Genomic DNA, 20223 nt, shown 5'->3' on the forward strand with positions numbered 1-20223 from the left:
GTGTAGCTAAATCATTAATCAAGTGATATTGAAAAATAACTGTCTCAGTAATAAGTACTCACCCAACCACCCTGATCCCTGATCCAATTCAGCAAATGCTCATGGAGGTAGTCAATGGTCCAGGTGATGATTGTCCTCACCATTTCTGGAAATTTTGTCACTAAAGCCTGATGAAAATTCCAGATAAACAGTGGAGATATTTAGCATGGGCTAAATAAACAGTTCAATGACTCCAATGAGTGGCTTACACGTGCACTCAATGGAGAAGAGGGAGAAAAAAACATGAACAAAGGCATTAAACCTTACCGAGTATGTGCAATAAGAAGACAACAATGTTCTTGAGTACTAATTCATGTCTTTAAACAGCAAACATATTTGGAAAAGTGAACATGCATATCTTTTTTTTTTCACAAAAATATCATTTATATTTGAAGAAAATCTATATAATTTTTAAACAAGTCCAGCTTCCTTCTTCCCATTACTCCACTGAATATACATGACAAACTTTCTCTCCCAGGGAAATGGATTCTAGTAGCTATTTTCATGAATGCTGCCGTTGCAAACATACCTTGACAGCAATTCAAGCACTCCGACTATACTCTTTCTCACAAAAAATTAATTTTCCTAGGAGTTTATCCAAACATGCTATTATATACAACCAATATGTTTAATTGTGATGATGATATTATATTTACCTTGATGCTGAATTTTATTTGTATGAGCCAGAATAGACCAATAAGGAACTTCAAAAGATCACATATGAGTGGGATGTGGGAGGAGAGAACAATTGAATTGCAAATACAGAGAGACAAACTTCCTGCCTGTATCTATGGACAACTGATGATTCCTAGTGCACATATGAAAAAGTAAAATGATGCTAAGAACAAATTCCTTTGCAGCTAAGGTTAGCTGCTACCACTGCTGTAAAAGTTTGAATGCACATTCAAACCATTTTAGCTGAAAGGCAATTCTGTGCAAACCAGCTACAGACACATACCTTACTTTGTGACTGCTTGCAATTTGAACCAAAGCTTAGTTTACTAAGTGGCTGTTGTCTAGGTTAAAATTTCACCCATGTAAGTCATAGTCAACAGAGAACACATATCCTTTTCTAAAGAAAAATAAAGCAAAAAAAAAAAAAAAAACTGTAATAAAGAATAAATAATGCTCAGCCTACATTTATTGTTATTAGTGAAACATGCAGACCCATAGCTCAAAAATAAAAATCAAATAAAAACTAAGTTGAGGACAAGGAGATGTTGATATTTATGTTTTCTGTACAGTTACTTCTTTCAGTTCTTCTAGAACATTAATGTGATAATTTCTGTCTCTGGGTCATCCCTACATTCTGTATCAGCAGCTTGTCTTCTTATGGGAGGTGGCTGTGTGACTCAACAAAGACTAGACATAAACAACAGTAAACACTCAACGCATTTGTCAGAATATATTTCTTCACCTTGGATGCCCTTGCATTCTCCTGCACTTGATGCAGAGCAGATGGTGCTGCTCTTCTTTTTCCTTCCCCCATATCACTTGGTTTTGAGATTACTTTCTTGATATAAACCCACAAGCACAGGTCAGTTTGCTGAGGTTGCCACTACCTGAATATTTTTTTTTTAATTGCCAGAATGTATCAGGTCATAAGTTTTCAAATAAGACCAATGTCAAGGTTGTAATCCCAGCAGTTCACGAGTAACCGTATAACAGATCTTTGTATTTTATTATGTATGATAAATATCTATACATAATTAAGATCTGAAATTATAACCTCTGTTGCTTCCAAGTGGATGTATTCAGTAATGTTTTAGGTAAGGTATTTTCTTGTTTCTTCTGATATATTCTGATAATCTAATTAGTTTTTTTTTTTTTTTTTAATAAACTACTTCACTTAACAGCAAATGTTTCAGGGACAAATTATCACGTTGCATAATTGTATTTTAAAAAACTGATCTTAGAAATATTTATTGTATCCTTCATTGGAGGAATCTCTCCAACATAAAAATTAATAAATGAATATTTCAATAAATAAATGTATTGTGTAATGTCACAATAAACAACAAAATGATATGCAAGCATAAATAATTAAATGTTTTTCGTAGCTTAATTCTTAATGTATTTAATTAATATTTCAATGACACTGCACACAATATGAAAACTGCACACAACAGTTGAAAACTATCCCATTAATCCATCAAAATCATGAGGATGGGCGCTAGCAAGTAGATTTTTAATTGGTAAATTGTCAATGGATATAAATGGACGTACATCTTCAGCCACCAAGCGCCACATTAACACCTGACACTTTGCTAGCCTTGGGAATCCTGTAGTCCATATAAGCATGCTCAAAGTTGTGACTTTGCCCGTTGGTGGTGGATATACTGAAAGTGCAACCAAAATTTGCCCGCAATTACTGCACAAAGTGTCTACTTTAATTGCAGAAGCTCTTAACTCATAATTTTCTCAGAATTTGGCTTGTGAAGTGTCTGCTTTAAATATTGTACTTGAGGGCCAAACATTACACAATACTGACAATTCATCAATCAAAAAATAGTACTTATTACAGCCCACACTCTCAACTTTTATGGATGAAGATGACAGCTATCATTTCAAATTGTGTATGTTGTCATTAAAAAATGTACAGAATAATTTACAAATACATAGACATACTGTAAGTAACAAAAACAGACATTAAACATATTTAAATATTCCAATATATTTTGTTATTTATTGTCATACTGATAAATTTTCGTCTGCTGTTATCTCTTTCTTTACCTCTGATTCATTAATTTCTTGTGGACGTCTAAATTGTTGCATCGTTAAATCTTCTGCATCTAACATTTCATTGATGATAGAAAGAGCCGTTTTCTCTATTTTTTACTACCTCTAAAGCTTCTGCTTCTTTGCCCTCTTCATATTGAATACATATTCTGACCTGGTAAATGAATCGGTAATAATTCAACTGAATGACTTCGACCGTGCATTGGCAATTTCCACTGCACTGACATACAGAGTATCTAAATATGCTTGAACTTTGTCCTGAGACTGTTCTTTCGATAAAGATACGCGTACTCTATCGTGCCCTTTATGAATGTACTTGTAGATGTACTTAATACTCATAACCAATGCACAATACTCGACATTAAGATGACAATCAAATCGTTTGAGCAAATACAGGTTGTATGGTACAATCATTGAATTATCGAGCATCACAATTTTACCATCTTTCTTTACGTGATAAGTATGTTGTTGTTTGTGACGATTATCTCTTCGGCAATAATCAGGAAAGCCAGCCTTAGTCATATCTGCTGTATGAACGAACGCTTCTGGAAATTTCTTTAAAACACTTTCTTTCGAGTCCCAACATACTTAATCTTTTAAATGAGGTCTGTGAGACATATGTTTAATGAGTTTGTACCATAATTCAGAATAGGTTTCTCGGTTTAGAATTTCAGCACAGACAAAGCGATCTACATCATCAGCAGTTAATAATTTATTTTGCAAAGTAACCAATAAATGCATGTGTGGCAAACCCCGTTTTTGAAATTCAATCATGTAAATGTATGCTCTGATTTGACTGAACACTGTTTCGAGTTCATTCAATAAAAATAAAACTTTCTGGTAAAACAATTTATTTACGAAAGTGGGAATTTCTAGTGCTGATGTAACCAGTGGCATTGTTCTCAAGAATCTGCGGATTTCTGGCCATTGTGGATTGCACATCATTGTAATAAATAAATCTGGCCTACCAATAGTTCGGATATTGCCATTACAACATAATATAACTGTTGCAATGCTCTTGGACTACCTTGATATGATGATGGTAATATTAGTGCTTTACCTATTTTGAATGTGTGAAATATTGGTATTTTAATTTTGAACGTGATCAATGGGACTTTGCATGTGTTCCATTCTAAGTTTTGCTTGATTAGATTTAATAAAGAAGAGATGATTAGCTTCAAGTTTTAGATATGGATTAATAATGTAACAGAGCGGTTAGATGATCACGTTCTTGTTTGAAAATGGTTGTAAGTACGGCGTGACTTGCTTCCCAAGGATGTCAGTATGACGTGACTGGACGGTGTCGCGGGACGTGAAAGTGTCTCTCTTCTAATCTGTCTCTCTTCAGAAGATCCTGTCTCGTCGCAAGTTTTTTTTCTTTATAATAGAGTGATTTGTTTATTTAATTTGTCAAAATATTCCTCCATATCCTTTCAGTGAAAGGCATAGGAGTAATTTTAAAGAAAACTAATTAAAATACTGTAACTTCCAAAAAATTCAGCATTACCACCTGCACCTCTAATCCACCTGAAATGAAGCATGTTTGGGCCTGGCTAGTACTTGGATGGGAAACCATCTAGAAAAATCTTTGGGTGCTGCTGGAAAAAATGTTGCTTAGGCAAGCAGGGGAGACTTATGCTGTGGTCTGTGTATGGATCACACTGCAGTGAAAGGGAAAGTTGAAATTAAATTTAAAAAACTAAGGCCCAACTCACTGTGGTCATAAACGATCCCAGGACTAGGAAACTATTTTATTACTATGGTTAACACCCCCTTTTTCTCCTCATCCTCTGCAATTGTTTACAAAAAGTCGGTTATATACTGCCCCTGCAAATTAAACAGAGGTGCCAGACAGGGGTGCCCATTGCCCCCTCTTCTATTTAAAGTATATCTTGGACCTTTAACAGTATCTCTCTGCCAGGCAGATTTAGTAACTTCAGTCTACATACACAGTATTCTTTAAACATTACCATTATACATCAATTTGACTTGTTCATTTCCTGTGAAGCTGTTTCAGGTTGTAAAATAAATCCTTCTGCCTTTGAATCACCTGTGTCAAAATGCTGCTCTTCCCTGTATGATTTCTTTAACCAACAAAATCAAATACACTGCCTGGCCAAAAAAAAAAGTCGCCACCTGGATTTAACTAACCAAATAGGTACGAGCCTCCTATTGGATAATTACTGCATGGGCAATTATCTTTCAGCAGGCAACAAGTTATTTAACCCCAACTGGTGCAATGAGTTGCTTCTCATTTCATAAACAACCATGTCGAAAGACACATCTCATGGTCGTAGAAAAGATGTTAAGTCTGTTTGAGAAGGGTCAAATCATTGGCATGCATCAAGCAGAGAAAACATCTAAGGAGATTGCAGAAACTACTAAAATTGGGTTAAGAACTGTCCAACGATTATTAAAAACTGGAAGGATAGTGGGAACCCATCGTCTTCGAGGAAGAAATGTGGCCGGAAAAAAATCCTGAATGATCGTGATCGTCGATCACTTAAACGTTTGGTGAAATCAAATCGAAGAAAAACAACAGTAGAACTCAGGTCTATGTTTAATAGTGAAAGTAAGAGCATTTCCACACACACAATGCGAAGGGAACTCGAGGGATTGGGACTGAACAGCTGTGTAGCCGTAAGAAAACCACTAATCAGTGAGGCAAACTGGAAAAAAGGCTTCAATTTGCTAGGGAGCATAAAGATTGGACTCTGGAGCAATGGAAGAAGGTCATGTGGTCTGATGAGTCCAGATTTACCCTGTTCCAAAATGATGGGCGCATCAGGGTAAGAAGAGAGGCAGATGAAGTGATGCACCCATCATGCAAGATCTTGGTGAAAAATTAATGCAACACTGGATGGAACTAAATCTTGTGACATTGCAGAAGCTTATCGAAACAATGCCACAGCGAATGCGTGCCGTAATCAAAGCTAAAGGCGGTCCAACGAAATATTAGAGTGTGTGACTTTTTTTTTTGGCCAGGCAGTGTATGTTAGAACAGAAATCTCCAGCTCAATACAGGATATTGAAAGTTCAAATTATAACTGTTCTCAAAAGTACAATATCACTACCCTTTCAGTCTTGTTTATCTATTTAAATGAATGTTTCCCCACATAAATTTAATCATTTCTAAGATTCCTCTTCCTTCACCTCCCAAACATTTGATACATACTAAATCTCTCCTCTTACAGTTTTTGTGGAATGGCAGAAGACCTCATAATGAAATATTCCACACTGCTCCATGATGGTCCGAATGGAGTCCTAATCTATGTCAGATTTAGAATTTAATCATCATACTTACATTCTCTGGGACTACATCTCCCCTTCTGCTTACCTACTGAAACGAATATGGCTGTGAGCCAGCAATTGTCTGCTTTTCATTTTTGCTTCTTTAAAATTGAAGTGCTTCCTTTTTCACTTAGGCCCCCTTATTCAATATGCTTTAAAAACTTGGTATGGGGATGCGAGTTTTTAGGCCAAACTTCCTCTCTTGCACACCTATGCCCTAGTGCTGGGCGGTATGACCAAAATTCTATATCACGGTATTTTTTTTCCCATGCATGAGTGGATGTTACCCACATTTTCCACTGCAATTACTGCAGTAAACTGGCTAAGAATAACCTATTCCACTGTCATGAGCATTGTACAAAAAAACATTTTAATGTGCACATTTACATGGTCCCATAAAGTGATAGTTATCAAGGAAGTGGCACTAATGAAAAGAAGGAATCACATTGCATGACAGATGCAGTCAAAATATAGAACCTTTTTATTGAACAAATTTTGCAAACAACTTAAACTATAACTTTGACAACATATTTTCAACCATACAAAGAGGCATTTAGACTTAGTAAAATATCCAGAGGTGCTTGTCAAAAGTTGTATTACACTGAACATGTCTTAGAAAAGGAATAAATAGTAAATATTTTTTGTAAACCAACTACACTTTCTGTTAATGTTAACAATCTCTGTCCACTGACACGTTAAAGTGACTTTTTAAACAACTTTACCATTATTAAACTGCATAATATTTAAACAAATAATAACAATAAAATAAATAATAGTATTATTACTGATAGTTGCACTATTACTTCAAGCCCAGGTGCATTACACAGTATTCACCAAATAAAAATAAAACAAGTGCAACTTGGTGATGACATCTTTACCAACTGAACCATAATTTAGGCAAACTGCATTAATATGGACCTTGCTTCAAGCTAAGCTATATACATAAATAATAAAACTGCAACTTGCATTTATAATACTATTTGTGGTATAGCCCTACGGAAGCGCATTAGGGCCACGGTGAAGAAAAAAAAATACGGACATTGGGAAGAAAAAAAAACTATATGTCGAGAATAAAGTCGACATGTTGACTTTATTCTCGACATTTCCACTTTAATTTTGACGATTTTGTTGAGATTAAAGTTGACATTTCCACTTTATTTTCATAGTCCATCCATCCATTATCCAACTCGCTATATCCTAACTACAAGGTCACAGGGGTCTGCTGGAGCCAATCCCAGCCAACACAAGGCGCAAGGCAGGAAACAAACCCTGGGCAGGGCACCAGCCCACCGCAGTTATTCTCATAGTTTATAATTAAAGTAGAATGTTGTAAACTAAACTTCATCCTAAAATCAATGTTTAATTTACTAGATTTTCTCAAACCCCATCATAAGTTAATGTAGCACATTAAATGCTTTGTGTTAAGTGTTCCCCGACCAAGTAGTTAATCACTACGCTTCTTAAACTGACTTCCTCCGCACTAAGAGGAGGCGCCGGCAGCGATTACCGCACAGAATACATTCACTTCATGATATTCCTGCTCTCTGAAAATTTAGAATGCTAAAATATATACTTGATATGTTTCAGGATGAAATGCATTAAAGCAGGTATTAAACATACACGGTAGTGAGGCAGTAGTGCTGTTCTCTCGCAGTAAGGGGTCCCCAGGTGTATGTTCAGTGTAGAGAACTTTATGGCAGGTGTGACGAGGCTCCAAAAAACTGGATGTATGAATGGGTATCGCACAGGTTTAACTTAAAAATTGTGTAAATGTTGGGCTTGTGATCTGGTGGTTGGAGACACGAACACAGAATTCAATGGATGTTCTTCTGAACGGGCTTTCTTTATTGCATGCATGCTGTCTGTCTGACGTACAAAAACCCCAGTTCTTATCCTTCCTTTTTCTTTCTCCACATAACCAATCACCACATGATAAAAGTCTTTGTCGAATTAAAACTAGATATAAACTTAGCCCACGTAGTGTTCAGAACTTTAAAAAAATCTTCGTTATACATGTTTAATTATGTCATCCAATCAGGATTGTGCCCATCCCAGTAAGCATTGCGTGCAAGGCAGAAGCAAAACCTGAACGAGTTGCCAGCACATCGCAGGGTGAAAACGAGCAAAATATACACTAGCAGGGTCAATATAGCATAACAAAACCCCACATCCTACATGACTTTGAAAGGAAACTGAAGCACGCCGAGTAAACCCACCAGAAAAACATGCAAATTCAGGGCAGGGTACTCCCGAGACACCCTTGCTGCAAGGCAGCAGTGCAACCTCCACGCTGCCGTGCCCCCACATGATTAATACATGCTATAATGCATTTCATCATGAAAATTATATCAAGTATTTATCTTAGCATTCTAAATGTTCAGAGAGCATGAATATCATGAAGTGAATGTATTCTATGCGGTAATCGCTGCCAGCGCCTCCTCTTAGTGCGGAGGAAGTCAGTTTAACTCTTTTAGGGCGGATGTCGACTTTTGTCGACAGGAGGGGTTGAAGGCTAATGTCGACAAAAGTCGACATCCAGGGATAGGGGGCGACAATCAGCTGTTAATGGCGACAAATCTCACTGTCACGTCACAGGCATTCCCTCTGTGCTTGGAGGAATGCTAGACTCGTTGACTCGGCAACTAAACCTTGCGTGTGCGTGAGTTGCGAAATGTAAACAAAGGCAAGATGGCACCGACATGTGAAAAGGCAGCGAAGCAAGTGCAGAAAAGAAAACACTCGGCAGACGATATTTTGCGCATTATCGCGGAGTCGGACTCTTGATTTTTCAGAATCGGATTTTATTGGCAGTGATCAGGAGATCGAGCAAGAGAGTGAGAAGCAGGCATCAGCTGATCAGACACCAGCCGATGCCGCGCCAGTGGATCTGCTGCCAGTTGAGTGCCTTCGCGCAGCCGATGCATCTACGGCAAGGTTCGCATGGGATAAATACACAGACATTGATCCGTTGAGAGCCGATCTGGCTACCGGAGTTTACAAAACGGCATGGCTTGCTGTTGGACACGACAGATCACCAGCTGCTGTACTTCAGGCTGCTCTCTCCTGATGCTGCTTTTCAGCTACTGTCAGACGAGACAAACAGGTAGGCAGAGATTTTTTTTGAATCGCGGGCTGCGTTTGCATCGCATTTTCATTTTTCAAAGTGGAAACCCACAACGAAAGACGAGATGAAGCGCGCTGTGGCATTACAAATAGAGATGGGGCAGAACTGGTGATATAACTTCAGGGAGCATTGGTCCAAACGTGTTTTGTCCCCTGGTGGCTTAGGTACGTGCTGCTGCAAAGTTTTATTCACTTCTGTAATAAACAGAAGCAAATCCCACGGGGTGAGCCAGGCTATAATGCCATACATAAAGTTCATAAAGTTTCAGAAGATGAAAAGAAGTGACAATACGGTTTTCATGCAGGCAGAAAACTTGGTGGCAGTGGCATGGCACGATGGCAAATGGGTGACTTGTCTCTCTACAGTACACACTAACAATATATGTGAGAAAGTGCAGCAACAGACAATTGAAAAATAGGCACCAAAGCAACACATATTGTAAGGAGTGCAATGTGGCAATGACTGAAATTGGCTGCTTTGAGCGAGATCAGACTTTGCTGTGTAAAATGTATGTGATATGTATGTGAAATAACATGTGACAGTAACATTTGTCAAAAGTAAATATTTTTTGTTGATTTGATATGTTAAACAATTGCTTTGTGTTCTTTTTTAAAAAATGTTAGTTTTTGGAAAAATATTCAGCCCTGGGAGAAAAGAAACAAAAAAAAAAAATTAGCCCTAAAAGAGTTAAGTAGCACGTACCGATTTAACATGGCTCGGGGAACACTTAACACAAAGCATTTAATGTGCTATATAATTTATGACGGGGTTTGAGAAAATCTAGGAAATTAAATATTCATTTTACGATGAAGTTTAGTTTATGATGTTCTACTTTAATGACAAATTACGAGAATAAAGTCAACATGTCAACTTTAATCTTGACGTAGATGGCGAGAATAAAATAGAAATGTCGAAAATAAAGTCAACATGTCGTCACACTATTACACAGTACCCAGGGAAAAAAATAGAAAAAAAAAAATAAAACAAGTACAACTTGGCTTGCAGTATTATCCAGTAGTATAGAAACAGTATTTACACATTTGAACATAATGGTCCACATCCAACCTTTTAAAACTAAAGTATCTCCAGGCAATGGACATGACTCCTTTTTTTGGCATAAGTTCTTCTGTGTCATCATGTTCATGTTGAACTTTATCGTCAGCTCCAGTTTCGGAATGTTTTCTGTCCATTTTCACCACCTCATTACCTACACTACCGTATGTACTCTGTTGCATGCCTATTTAGCGGTGTAGCAGTGAAAAAGAGCCCCCACGCAACACCTTTGTGATTAGCGGTGTACAAGTGAAAAAGGTCCCCCCCTTGAACAGTTTCCCGCTGCGCCACGTTCTGAACGTCGTTTAGGCAATTTAAACCAGTGTTGTGGTATAAGAAAAATCTATATCATAACAAAAATAAAAAACGGTTTTCAGTATGAACCGGTATACCGCCCAGCACTACTATGCCTCAATTTTTCATAATGATGCACTCCGAATTGAGAGGAGCCCAATTTTAGTTCTGCTGTTCCCAGTCTGGCTAATTAGTGAAATCAGTTTAACAGTTGCTTTGAAAGACAATGGGACAAAAATCTACCGGATGGTCTCACTGTTACAACACTACACTCATGTTCTTCTCAGCTTCCCCCTCCTTTTATCACTGCAAAAGACATCTGCAGCGTATTCAAAAAGCAAAATATTTAAAAAGCTGCAAGCGTGGACCTTATTTCCCCTTTCACACTTAGCCACTGTGCAGACAAGTTGTCTATAGTATTTGCAGACATTTTCAACAAATTTCTGGATCAGTGCATTGTTCCTGTCTGCATCAAGACTTCCACCATTATTCCAGGAGCAAAAAAAATCAAAGGTCACAGGCCTAAATAACTACAGACTAGTAGCTTTAACCTCTATGGTAATGAAGAAGTTTAAACACATTATTTTGAAATATGTCAAGAATGCTACAAAAGACTTCCTGTACCCATTTCAGTTTTCATACAGAGCCAACCAGTCTGTGGATGATGTAGTAAATTTAGGTCTGAGTTTTATCTACCAAGACCTTGATAAGCCAGGGGCATACGTAAAGATCTTGTTTGCGGACTTTAGCTCTGCTTTCAATACAATCACCGTAAAGCTCCTACATAGGAAAGGCACCCAATTAAAACTGCCATTGAATCACTGGCTTTCTTACAGACAGGAAACAGTATGTGTGGTTGGGCGCACACATTTGTCATTTTCTACCAGCCATATTGATATTGGATTCCAGCTTAGACACATAACATTTATAGACAGACTTTTACTACCTGCAGGCCTGAAAAAATATTAAAAATCAGAACACATTCTACTGTGTTTGATACATGTGATCATGAAAATCATGGATTCTTAGGAAACCAGAGCTCTTAGGCTTGAATCAGTGTGTAGACCCCACCTAACTGTATTAAGAGAAACAAAGGAAAAAAAAAGCATGTAGTGTTATCATTAGGGGAAGGGAGACTTGAACAGCCATTGCATAAGAATAGTAAACTCTTGATGAGCAGAGTAAGAGCAGGTAATAGGAGTATTGACCACAAAACCACAAAAACAACAGAAACAGCATCTGAGATTAGGAACAATATATACATTTTCTAAACCTGCTTATCCAGACCTTAACTGCAGGAATCCTGAAGCCTATCCTGGAAGGTCTGGATGCAAGGTAGGAAAAATATGCATGATATGGCCAAATTTAAGAACAAAAAGAGTATGTATGATATTTCAGCTGTCTATTTTGAGAGAGAGAGAGAGAGAGAGAGAGAGAGAGAGAGAGAGAGAGAGAGAGAGAGAGAGAGAATGCACTGATACAACACATTGTCACACCAACCACATGACAAACTACCTGGATTGGGACCAGAGTACAGCCGTGCAACTGGTGACACTTTTTTTTTTTTTTTCAGTGGCTGGAGTGCCAATCCTGCCACCAACCCCCAAATTTTCCCTTGAAAGCTGGAGGTCCTGCTTGCAGGGCTGGATACCCAGGACAAAGTAATTGCAGGTTAAGGGCCTTGCTGAAGGGCCCAATGGAGTACAGTTGCTTCTGGCATTTATGGGATTCAAACCGGCAACCTTCGGATTGCCGGTGCAGATCTCTAAGCACCACCTCTTCACCAGAGAAAGAGAAAAACTGAATAAAAGTTGGACACATATTTTACAACATAATTCTGCTATCAGATTATTTTCACAATATCATGTATTTCAAGATGTGAATGTAAACTAAAAAAAGAAATTAATAAATACAAAAACACATTAGTATGTTTAGTTTTTGACTAGTTGGCAGACTCTGTTCACCTACTTACCTGTAGTTCTGTAGAGATATTGCCAACTCAGGAATTTTACAAGGATCATACCGCTTGGTTGTTAAATGACCTTTTTAACACTAGAATTACCAGAGCCAACAAAAAACTCGTAAATCCGGCCCACCTTAAATCCCTTTGCACCTCTTCGTCAGCGTCTTTTCTCTTTTAAATGTGTCAATAAGCTCAAGCAGCAAGCAGTCTGCTATACCATCCCCCCCACCACCTCAGAACGGGCAAGAAGTTCTCCCAGTTCCTGCCTTGATTGATTATCTGGGAGTGAGCTACCCGGAATTGAATGGGGAAATAATTTGATGTGTGTTTTGTGTCAACAACAAACTGTGTAAAGACATTGTTAAAACAGAAACTTTTTCATGTTTTAGTAATAAATAACAAAATGTAGACATGAGCTGTATAATGTGTAAAGGCTTAAGTCCAAAGATCAAATAAAAACTTTCACAAAAGGTGCCAGTACAGTACGACAGATCCGCTGACTTATAATACAGTAATCCCTCCTCCATCGCGGGGGTTACGTTCCAGAGCAACCCGCGAAGTGAGAAAATCCACGAAGTAGAAACCATATGTTTATATGGTTATTTTTATATATTTTAAGTCCTTATAAACTCTCCCACATGGTTTATAAATATTCCCTGTACAGTTATACAGCATAAACCCTTTATATTCTCTTAGTTATTAGGTAAGATTTGTTGAAATTATGTATGTAAACACAGTTTATATACTACAGTACTCACAAACATACGTAACGTATATCATTGATGAGTTTTATTTAATACGTAACAGTTTTAAACATATTGTAATTGAGTAGGTGATATAAAAATACGTGAAAAATCTAACATGTAAATGCTGTACATAAAACCAAAATGCTATTTTAAAGAAACTGTAGAGCGTCTCCGATATCACATTTGTTACAGCCAGGCCACCGGCAATAAATACCTACAATGCAAAAAAAAAAAATGCAATGCAAAAAATTGTATAAAATGTGTGCACACTTACAATAAACGTACATACATGTACTGTACTAAGTACGTAGAAAAATAGTTTTGGGTACTCACCAACTTGTCAGATAACGATGACATTTACTGCACTGTCACAGCTGTTGTAAAGGAGCCTCTTCACGCGACTGTGTAGCAGCGCCGTCGTCTTCTTCCACTGAAGGCGTACTAGGCAGTGTTTTATGTGTAAGGAACATCGTGATGGGCAGTTGCTGGCGCTGCTTTTTCATTTGTGTAAAGAGGTTCCTATACACTTCCGTGGTGCCGTCAAGAGCATTTTTAAATTGCAGAGAACGAATCATTTGCGGGTCCCATTCTTCAACGGATGTCTGCAGATCTTTTGCCATTCGTAGAATGGTCGCGAGACGCTCGAGAGTTAGGCCTGCGTCTTCTTCCTCTGCCGGGTCGTCTTGATCTTCCTCCTCGCTCGCTGACTTGGTCATCTCGGCCAAATCTTCATCGCTGAGCAGCTCGGAGTGGGCATCGAGCAGCTCATTGATGTCATCACTGGTTATGTCGTTGAATCCCTCTCCTCCTAGCAGTTTTGCCAGCGTGACTGCCTTGTCAACCGCTGAGTCATGAATTTCTTCTGCAGAAAAGCCCTTCTTTTCGCACACAATTTCTGGCCACAATTTCTTCCAGCAGGCATTAACCGTGTCTTTCTTCATATCATTAAGGGCCTTCTGCACGTTCACCATACACGATGTGATCATGTACTTACGCCAGTACTCCTTCAGGGAAAAGTCATCGTCCGTGTCCATTGCCTCGACCATGTGTTGCAGGCTGTTCCTTGTGTACAATGCCTCGAAAGCCCGGATAACTCCTTGATCCATTGGCTGAATCAGTGATGTTGTATTTGGTGGCAAGAACTCAATTTTTACACCTCGGTAGGATAGATCCAAGGGATGACCTCCAGCATTGTCCAGAAGTAAAAGGACTTTGAAATCCAGCCCTTTATCTGCCAGATAGATCTTTACTTCCGGGATGAAACATTGGTGAAACCAATCCGACGTTAGGCGTTTCGTAATCCACGCCTTCGGGTTGTGCATCCAGTACACAGGCAGCAGATTTTTATTCTTATTTTTCAGGGCTCGGGGCTTTTTGGACTTATAAATGAACCCAGGCTTTATCATAAAGCCCGCAGCATTGGCGCACATGACCAGCGTGATGCGATCTTTGTGCGCATTAAACCCCGGGGCTTTTGCCTCTTCCTTCGTGATAAAAGTACGAGACGGCATCCGCTTCCAAAATAGGGCCATCTCATCCATATTAAACACGGTTTCAGGCTGATATCCTACTTCCTCAATAATCGTCTTGAACGTGTCGGCGACAAATTTCTCGGCTGCGGCTTTGTCTGCGGAGGCAGCCTCTCCTTGCAGGTTAACACTGGCCAAGTTGAACCTTTTCTTAAATTTTTCAAACCAGCCCTTGCTGGCAGTAAATTCACGGCTCTCGCTGGGGGATTCAGCAGAAGTTCCAGGTCGAGGGTTGTCATCGTCTGGAGCATCTCCAGCATCCGCAAACCTATCATAAAGTTGCTTGGCCTTTTGTCGGATGATATTGGTGTCCACGGGGATGTTTTTCTTCCGGCAGTCTTCGATCCAAATCCCTAACGCAGATTCCATCCGGACTACCGCCTTACGACATCCACTTACACTTCGTTTCGCCTCCTGGTTAAAGGACACTGCAGCCGTAGATCGTATGTTCTTTTCCTCCTTCTTAATATAATGAACCGTGGACTCGTTGATACCGTAGTGGCGTCCTACAGCGGCGTAGCTTTTCCCTTCCTTCAACATGTCCAAAAATTTCACCTTTTCAGCAATTGTTAGCATCTTCCGTTGGCGCTTCGGCACGGCCCCAGTAGCAGGAGATCGCTTTGTAGACATAACGAAGAGCTTGACTACAGCACGCACAAAGCAAAACGTTGATGCTGAATGAGTGAGATGAGATGAGATGCCGGCTTTAAGTGAAATCGAATTCTGCGCTCCCTGTCGCTGAGCCAGTCAGCACCCAGGAGCTTAACCGTGTCCTCTGATTGGGTAGCTTCTTAGCCATCCGCCAATAGCGCCCCTTGTTTGAAGTCAAATGCGTCCCTTGTTTGAATTCAAATGGGCAAATCATGAGGAAGTGCACGTACTGTAGGCAGCAGACATCCGCGAAGCAGTGAAAAATCCACGATATACATTCACATATGCTTACATTTAAAATCCGCGATGGAGTGAAGCCGCGAAGGACGAAGCGCGATATAGCGAGGGATCACTGTATAGAGGTAGTGAGTTTGAAACCAGCTGCCTGGCAAATTTACCGTTTTGAGTAGCGAGCTGCTCTTATCTATATACTGTATATAATTCACTAAGTCCATGGCAAGCAAGACGCACGTAAGACAGAGCCACGGCCACCAACAATTCACTAAGCAGCCGACCATGGCACGCAAGACAGAGACCATGGGATATGCACGACAGAGCCACGCCCGCCAACTCTAACCCTCCTCCCGAGTCCACCCTCGCTCTCAAGGCACGCAGCACCTCACCAAACACCGCCTCAGTCGCTTTCGTCTCTGCTACAGTCCACATGCACACCTCTGAGCCACGTTGACTTTTCATTTTTCTTTTCGGTTCCGGCTGCTTTTCTATATATAATCCACCAAGTCGCCCGACCATGGGATACGTGCACACGCAAGACAGAGCCCCGCCCGCCAACTCTAACCCTCCTCCCGCGTCATGGGGTATGCACACCAGAGCCCTGCCCGCCAACTCTAGCACTTACTGTCACTGGTTGCATTAACAAGCAGCCTTTGTGGTGTCACATGCATGTACTTGTATGGATCTGGCTTAATATTTACAGATTTTATGGACTCTACTTTGACTGGGAACAGCTGAGTCTGTGGATCACGGGACAAGAACCTACGAACACTTCTTTGTACCTGGCAATCTAGGACCTCAGGATGATCTATATTAAATTCGCTATGCTGATCTGCTCTCGTTTCTTCTTACAGTACTCTATGACTGGAAACTGATCTGATTTTCATATTAACCTGGCTTTTGGCTCCGGGGCGATCACGCCTGAAATTACCAAGCGTTACTCCTTGTGGCTGTGTATTGGAACCTCCAAATCCTGCTACCTCCTCCTGCTATGCTTTCTGCTGCTTTGCTATCGCCGCTCACCTACGCTACCACACCCACCTGTCCTACCGGTTCCGCTGTGCTGTGCTGCTTCTCCAGTGCTATTCAGATAAGTATTGCCCAGTATCATGCTAAAATACTCTCATGACAAACTCCTTCTTATTAAACAGTTTGTCCAGAGCAAATGGTCTGACTGGAACATCCTAAAAGACGCCGGTATTTTGCAACACCCGAAATATATACATCGCGGGTCAGGTCGCCGCCACCGCCGGGCTGCGAATGAAAAGACCACCGGCAGCATTTGCTCAGGAATATGCCGTCTTTCTCATGACCCTGGAAATAGAAGTCTCAGTGTGCCAAATTTACATTATGTGGAATTAAACCCTGATCGCGGCTCTGTGCAAAAAGAAGCCTCATTAACTAACATTGCACTATTAAACTCGAGGTCTCTTAATGACAAAGCATTGGTGCTGTCAGAACTCATCACTGACACCAAACTTGATATTCTGTGTTTAACGGAGATTTGGCAAAAACCAAACTAATCTGCGTCTCTCACAGAGGTAACTCCAATTGGTTTCACTTTCCACACAGAGCCTCGCAGCTCAAGACAAGGCGGCGGGCTTGCAGTAATTGTCAGAGCTGACTTAAACATTAAACGAATCCCAATTGACTGTCCATTGTCTTTTGAGTGCCTGGCTCTTAAACTAATAATGAAATCAGGTCCTGTCTCACTCATTGTTCTTTATCGTCCCCCAAAATACAATTAGAGAGAATTATTCTTTTTGGTGATTTCAACATCCATATTGACATCCCCACATCTAAACTGAGGAATGAATTCCTATCCTTACTGGACTGCTTTGACTTGTCACAACATGTTGATTTTCCAACCCACTCTGGCGGTCATATATTGATTCTGATCTGCACTTCTGGACTATCTGTTGCCAACATTTACAGCACTGATTTGGGACTCTCTGACCATAAAGCAGTATTTTTTACTGTTTCACTGCCTTTCCCTCCTCTTACCTGTAAACGACAAATTTCTTACAGAAACCTTAAAAATATCTGTCCCTCTATCCTTTCTGGATCCATTTCTGATCTTTTACTGTCTTCACCTATTCCACCAACACTAGATAGTCTTGTTGACCACTATAACTCAGCCCTTCATTCAGCATTAGATAAAACAGCTCCTTTAAAACATAAGGAGGTTTCCTTTAAACGTTCAGCTCCTTGGTATAACTCAGAATTGCGATCTATTAAAGCAGCTGGCCGACGCCTTGAGAGAATGTCACGTACGACTGGCCTCACCATGCACATCCAGGCTTTCTCTGACCACCAAAGAGCTTACAGAGAAGCACTAACTTCTGCCAAGAACACCCATTATGGCAGAATAATAGAAAGTGGCCACGATAACCCAAGGGTTCTGTTCTCTGTAGTTAATAAACTACTCGAACCCGCATCTGGCCCAACTACCTCTTCTACTGAAGTCTGTGAGGAATTCCTCCACTTTTTCCGTAACAAAATTAATGATCTAAATAATTCAACTAACATAAATACATCATCAGTTTATATCTCTCCCTGTTTTCCCACTCCATCCAGCTCCCTCTCTAAGTTCTCACCAGTCACATCTGCGTCTGTTAATAACCTGCTTTGTAAGATGAGGCCGACTACTTGTGTACTGGACCCCATCCCCACCACACTACTTAAATCCTGCCTTCATGCCATAATCCCGACTGTTACAACAATAATAAACTCATCCCTTGACACTGGCTCTGTGCCGCTCACTTTTAAAATTGCTTCTGTAACCCCAATGTTAAAAAAAGTCTGGTCTTGATGCTGACAATCTTAACAATTTCCGGCCTATTTCCCACTTACCTTTCCTGTCAAAAGTTCTTGAGCGTGTTGTAGCTTCCCAACTCACCAATTACCTAACCTCTAATAATTTGATGGAACCCTTTCAGTCTGGTTTCAGGGCGCGGCACAGCTGTGAAACTGCTCTGCTACGGGTAACCAATGATTTGCTTATGGCAGCAGACTCTGGACAAACCAGCATATTAATTCTGTTAGACCTCAGTGCAGCATTTGACACTGTCAGACATGACATCCTACTGTCCAGAATGGAGAACATGCTGGGTATCTCTGGCACTGCCCTCCAGTGGTTCAAGTCCTATCTGACTGATAGGCATGAGTTTGTTAGTCTTGGCAAGAGCAGATCCAGCTCAGCGCCAGTCACACAAGGAGTCCCTCAAGGCTCTGTCCTCGGTCCTCTGCTTTTCTGTATTTACATGCTTCCCCTAGGCCATATTATCCGTAGCTATGGACTGGGTTATCATTTTTATTCAGATGATACTCAACTCTACTTCAATGTTAAAAGTGGAACTTCATCAGAGCTTTCTCAGCTCACAACCTGCCTTAGTGAAATTAAAACCTGGATGGAGCAGAACTCTTTAAAATTAAATTGCAATAAAACTGAACTCCTGCAAATTGGGACTAAAATGCAACTTAATAAAATGAGCTCCTTCCCAGTCTATCTTGGCAGTGATCTCATCAGACCTGCCTCTACTGTAAAAAATCTTGGTGTCATTTTTGATTCCTCCCTCTCTTATTCCGCCCACATAAATCACATTAAGAAACTTTCTTACTTTCACCTCCGTAACATATCCCATGTTCGCTTCTTCCTCTCCTTTTCTAACGCTGAGAAACGTGTCCATGCTTTTATCACATCCCGCATCGATTATTGTAATTCCCTACTGACAGGTGCCCCTTCTAATCTTATATCACAGCTCCAGCTTATTCAAAACTCAGCTGCAAGAATCCTTACTTGAACCAGCAGCAGCGAGCACATCACACCCATCCTGCTCCGTCTCCACTGGCTCCCTGTGTCTTACAGAATCGAATATAAAATCCTACTGATAACTTACAAAGCCTTAAATAACCTCACACCAAACTACATCAGTGACCTTCTCCATCACTATGTGCCCTGCCCGCCCACTAAGGTCCTCTGATTCTGGCAATCTTGTTGTGCCCCTCACTAATCTACACTCCATGGGTGACAGGGCCTTCAGCTGTATAGTGCCCAGACTCTGGAATGACCTACCAAAATTAATCAGGTCGGCTGACTCCATGAATTCTTTTAAAAAACAACTCAAAACTCATCTGTTCAGGAAGGCTTTTAGCTCTATTTGACTTTATTACCCTTCTCTCAGTTTACTTCTCTGTCAAGATGCTAATGTAACCTGTGTGTGTGTGCTAGACCATCAATTATGTTGTCTGTTTCTTTTTTTTTCAGAATTCACTGTCTTAATCTTCTTTATTTATTTATCTGGTTTGTACAATGCTATATACTCTATACGCTGCCGTTCTTTATTATATTCTGTAAGTGCCTTGAGCATGGGAAAGGCGCTATATAAATAAAATGTATTATTATTACTTACACTGACGACAAATATAACAGCTCTTCCTCACGAACAAGATTTCACAAGACGGGAAAAACAGAACACCTGCAACATTACCTTCACATTGTTTTCCTTTTATTTCTGATCCCATTCAACAACTATGTGGCGACATCGACTTCTCAACTGT

General features: G+C 40.0%; 1 protein-coding gene and 1 long non-coding RNA gene across 4 annotated transcripts in view; one reads left to right on the forward strand and one right to left on the reverse strand.

Moving 5' to 3' along the window:
- Positions 1-20223, forward strand: part of LOC127529583 (uncharacterized) — a 369736-nt gene that overhangs the window by 266536 nt on the left and 82977 nt on the right. The window lies entirely within an intron of this gene.
- LOC114660765 (apoptosis regulator BAX-like) overlaps positions 1-20223 on the reverse strand; it is a 138757-nt gene that overhangs the window by 848 nt on the left and 117686 nt on the right. Inside the window, exon 5 of the mRNA XM_051933563.1 lies at positions 63-167. Coding sequence (XP_051789523.1) covers positions 63-167 — 105 coding nt within the window. The remainder of the gene's footprint in view (positions 1-62; positions 168-20223) is intronic.

This window comes from Erpetoichthys calabaricus, chromosome 11, assembly GCF_900747795.2.
Source record: "Erpetoichthys calabaricus chromosome 11, fErpCal1.3, whole genome shotgun sequence".
NCBI lineage: Eukaryota > Metazoa > Chordata > Cladistia > Polypteriformes > Polypteridae > Erpetoichthys > Erpetoichthys calabaricus.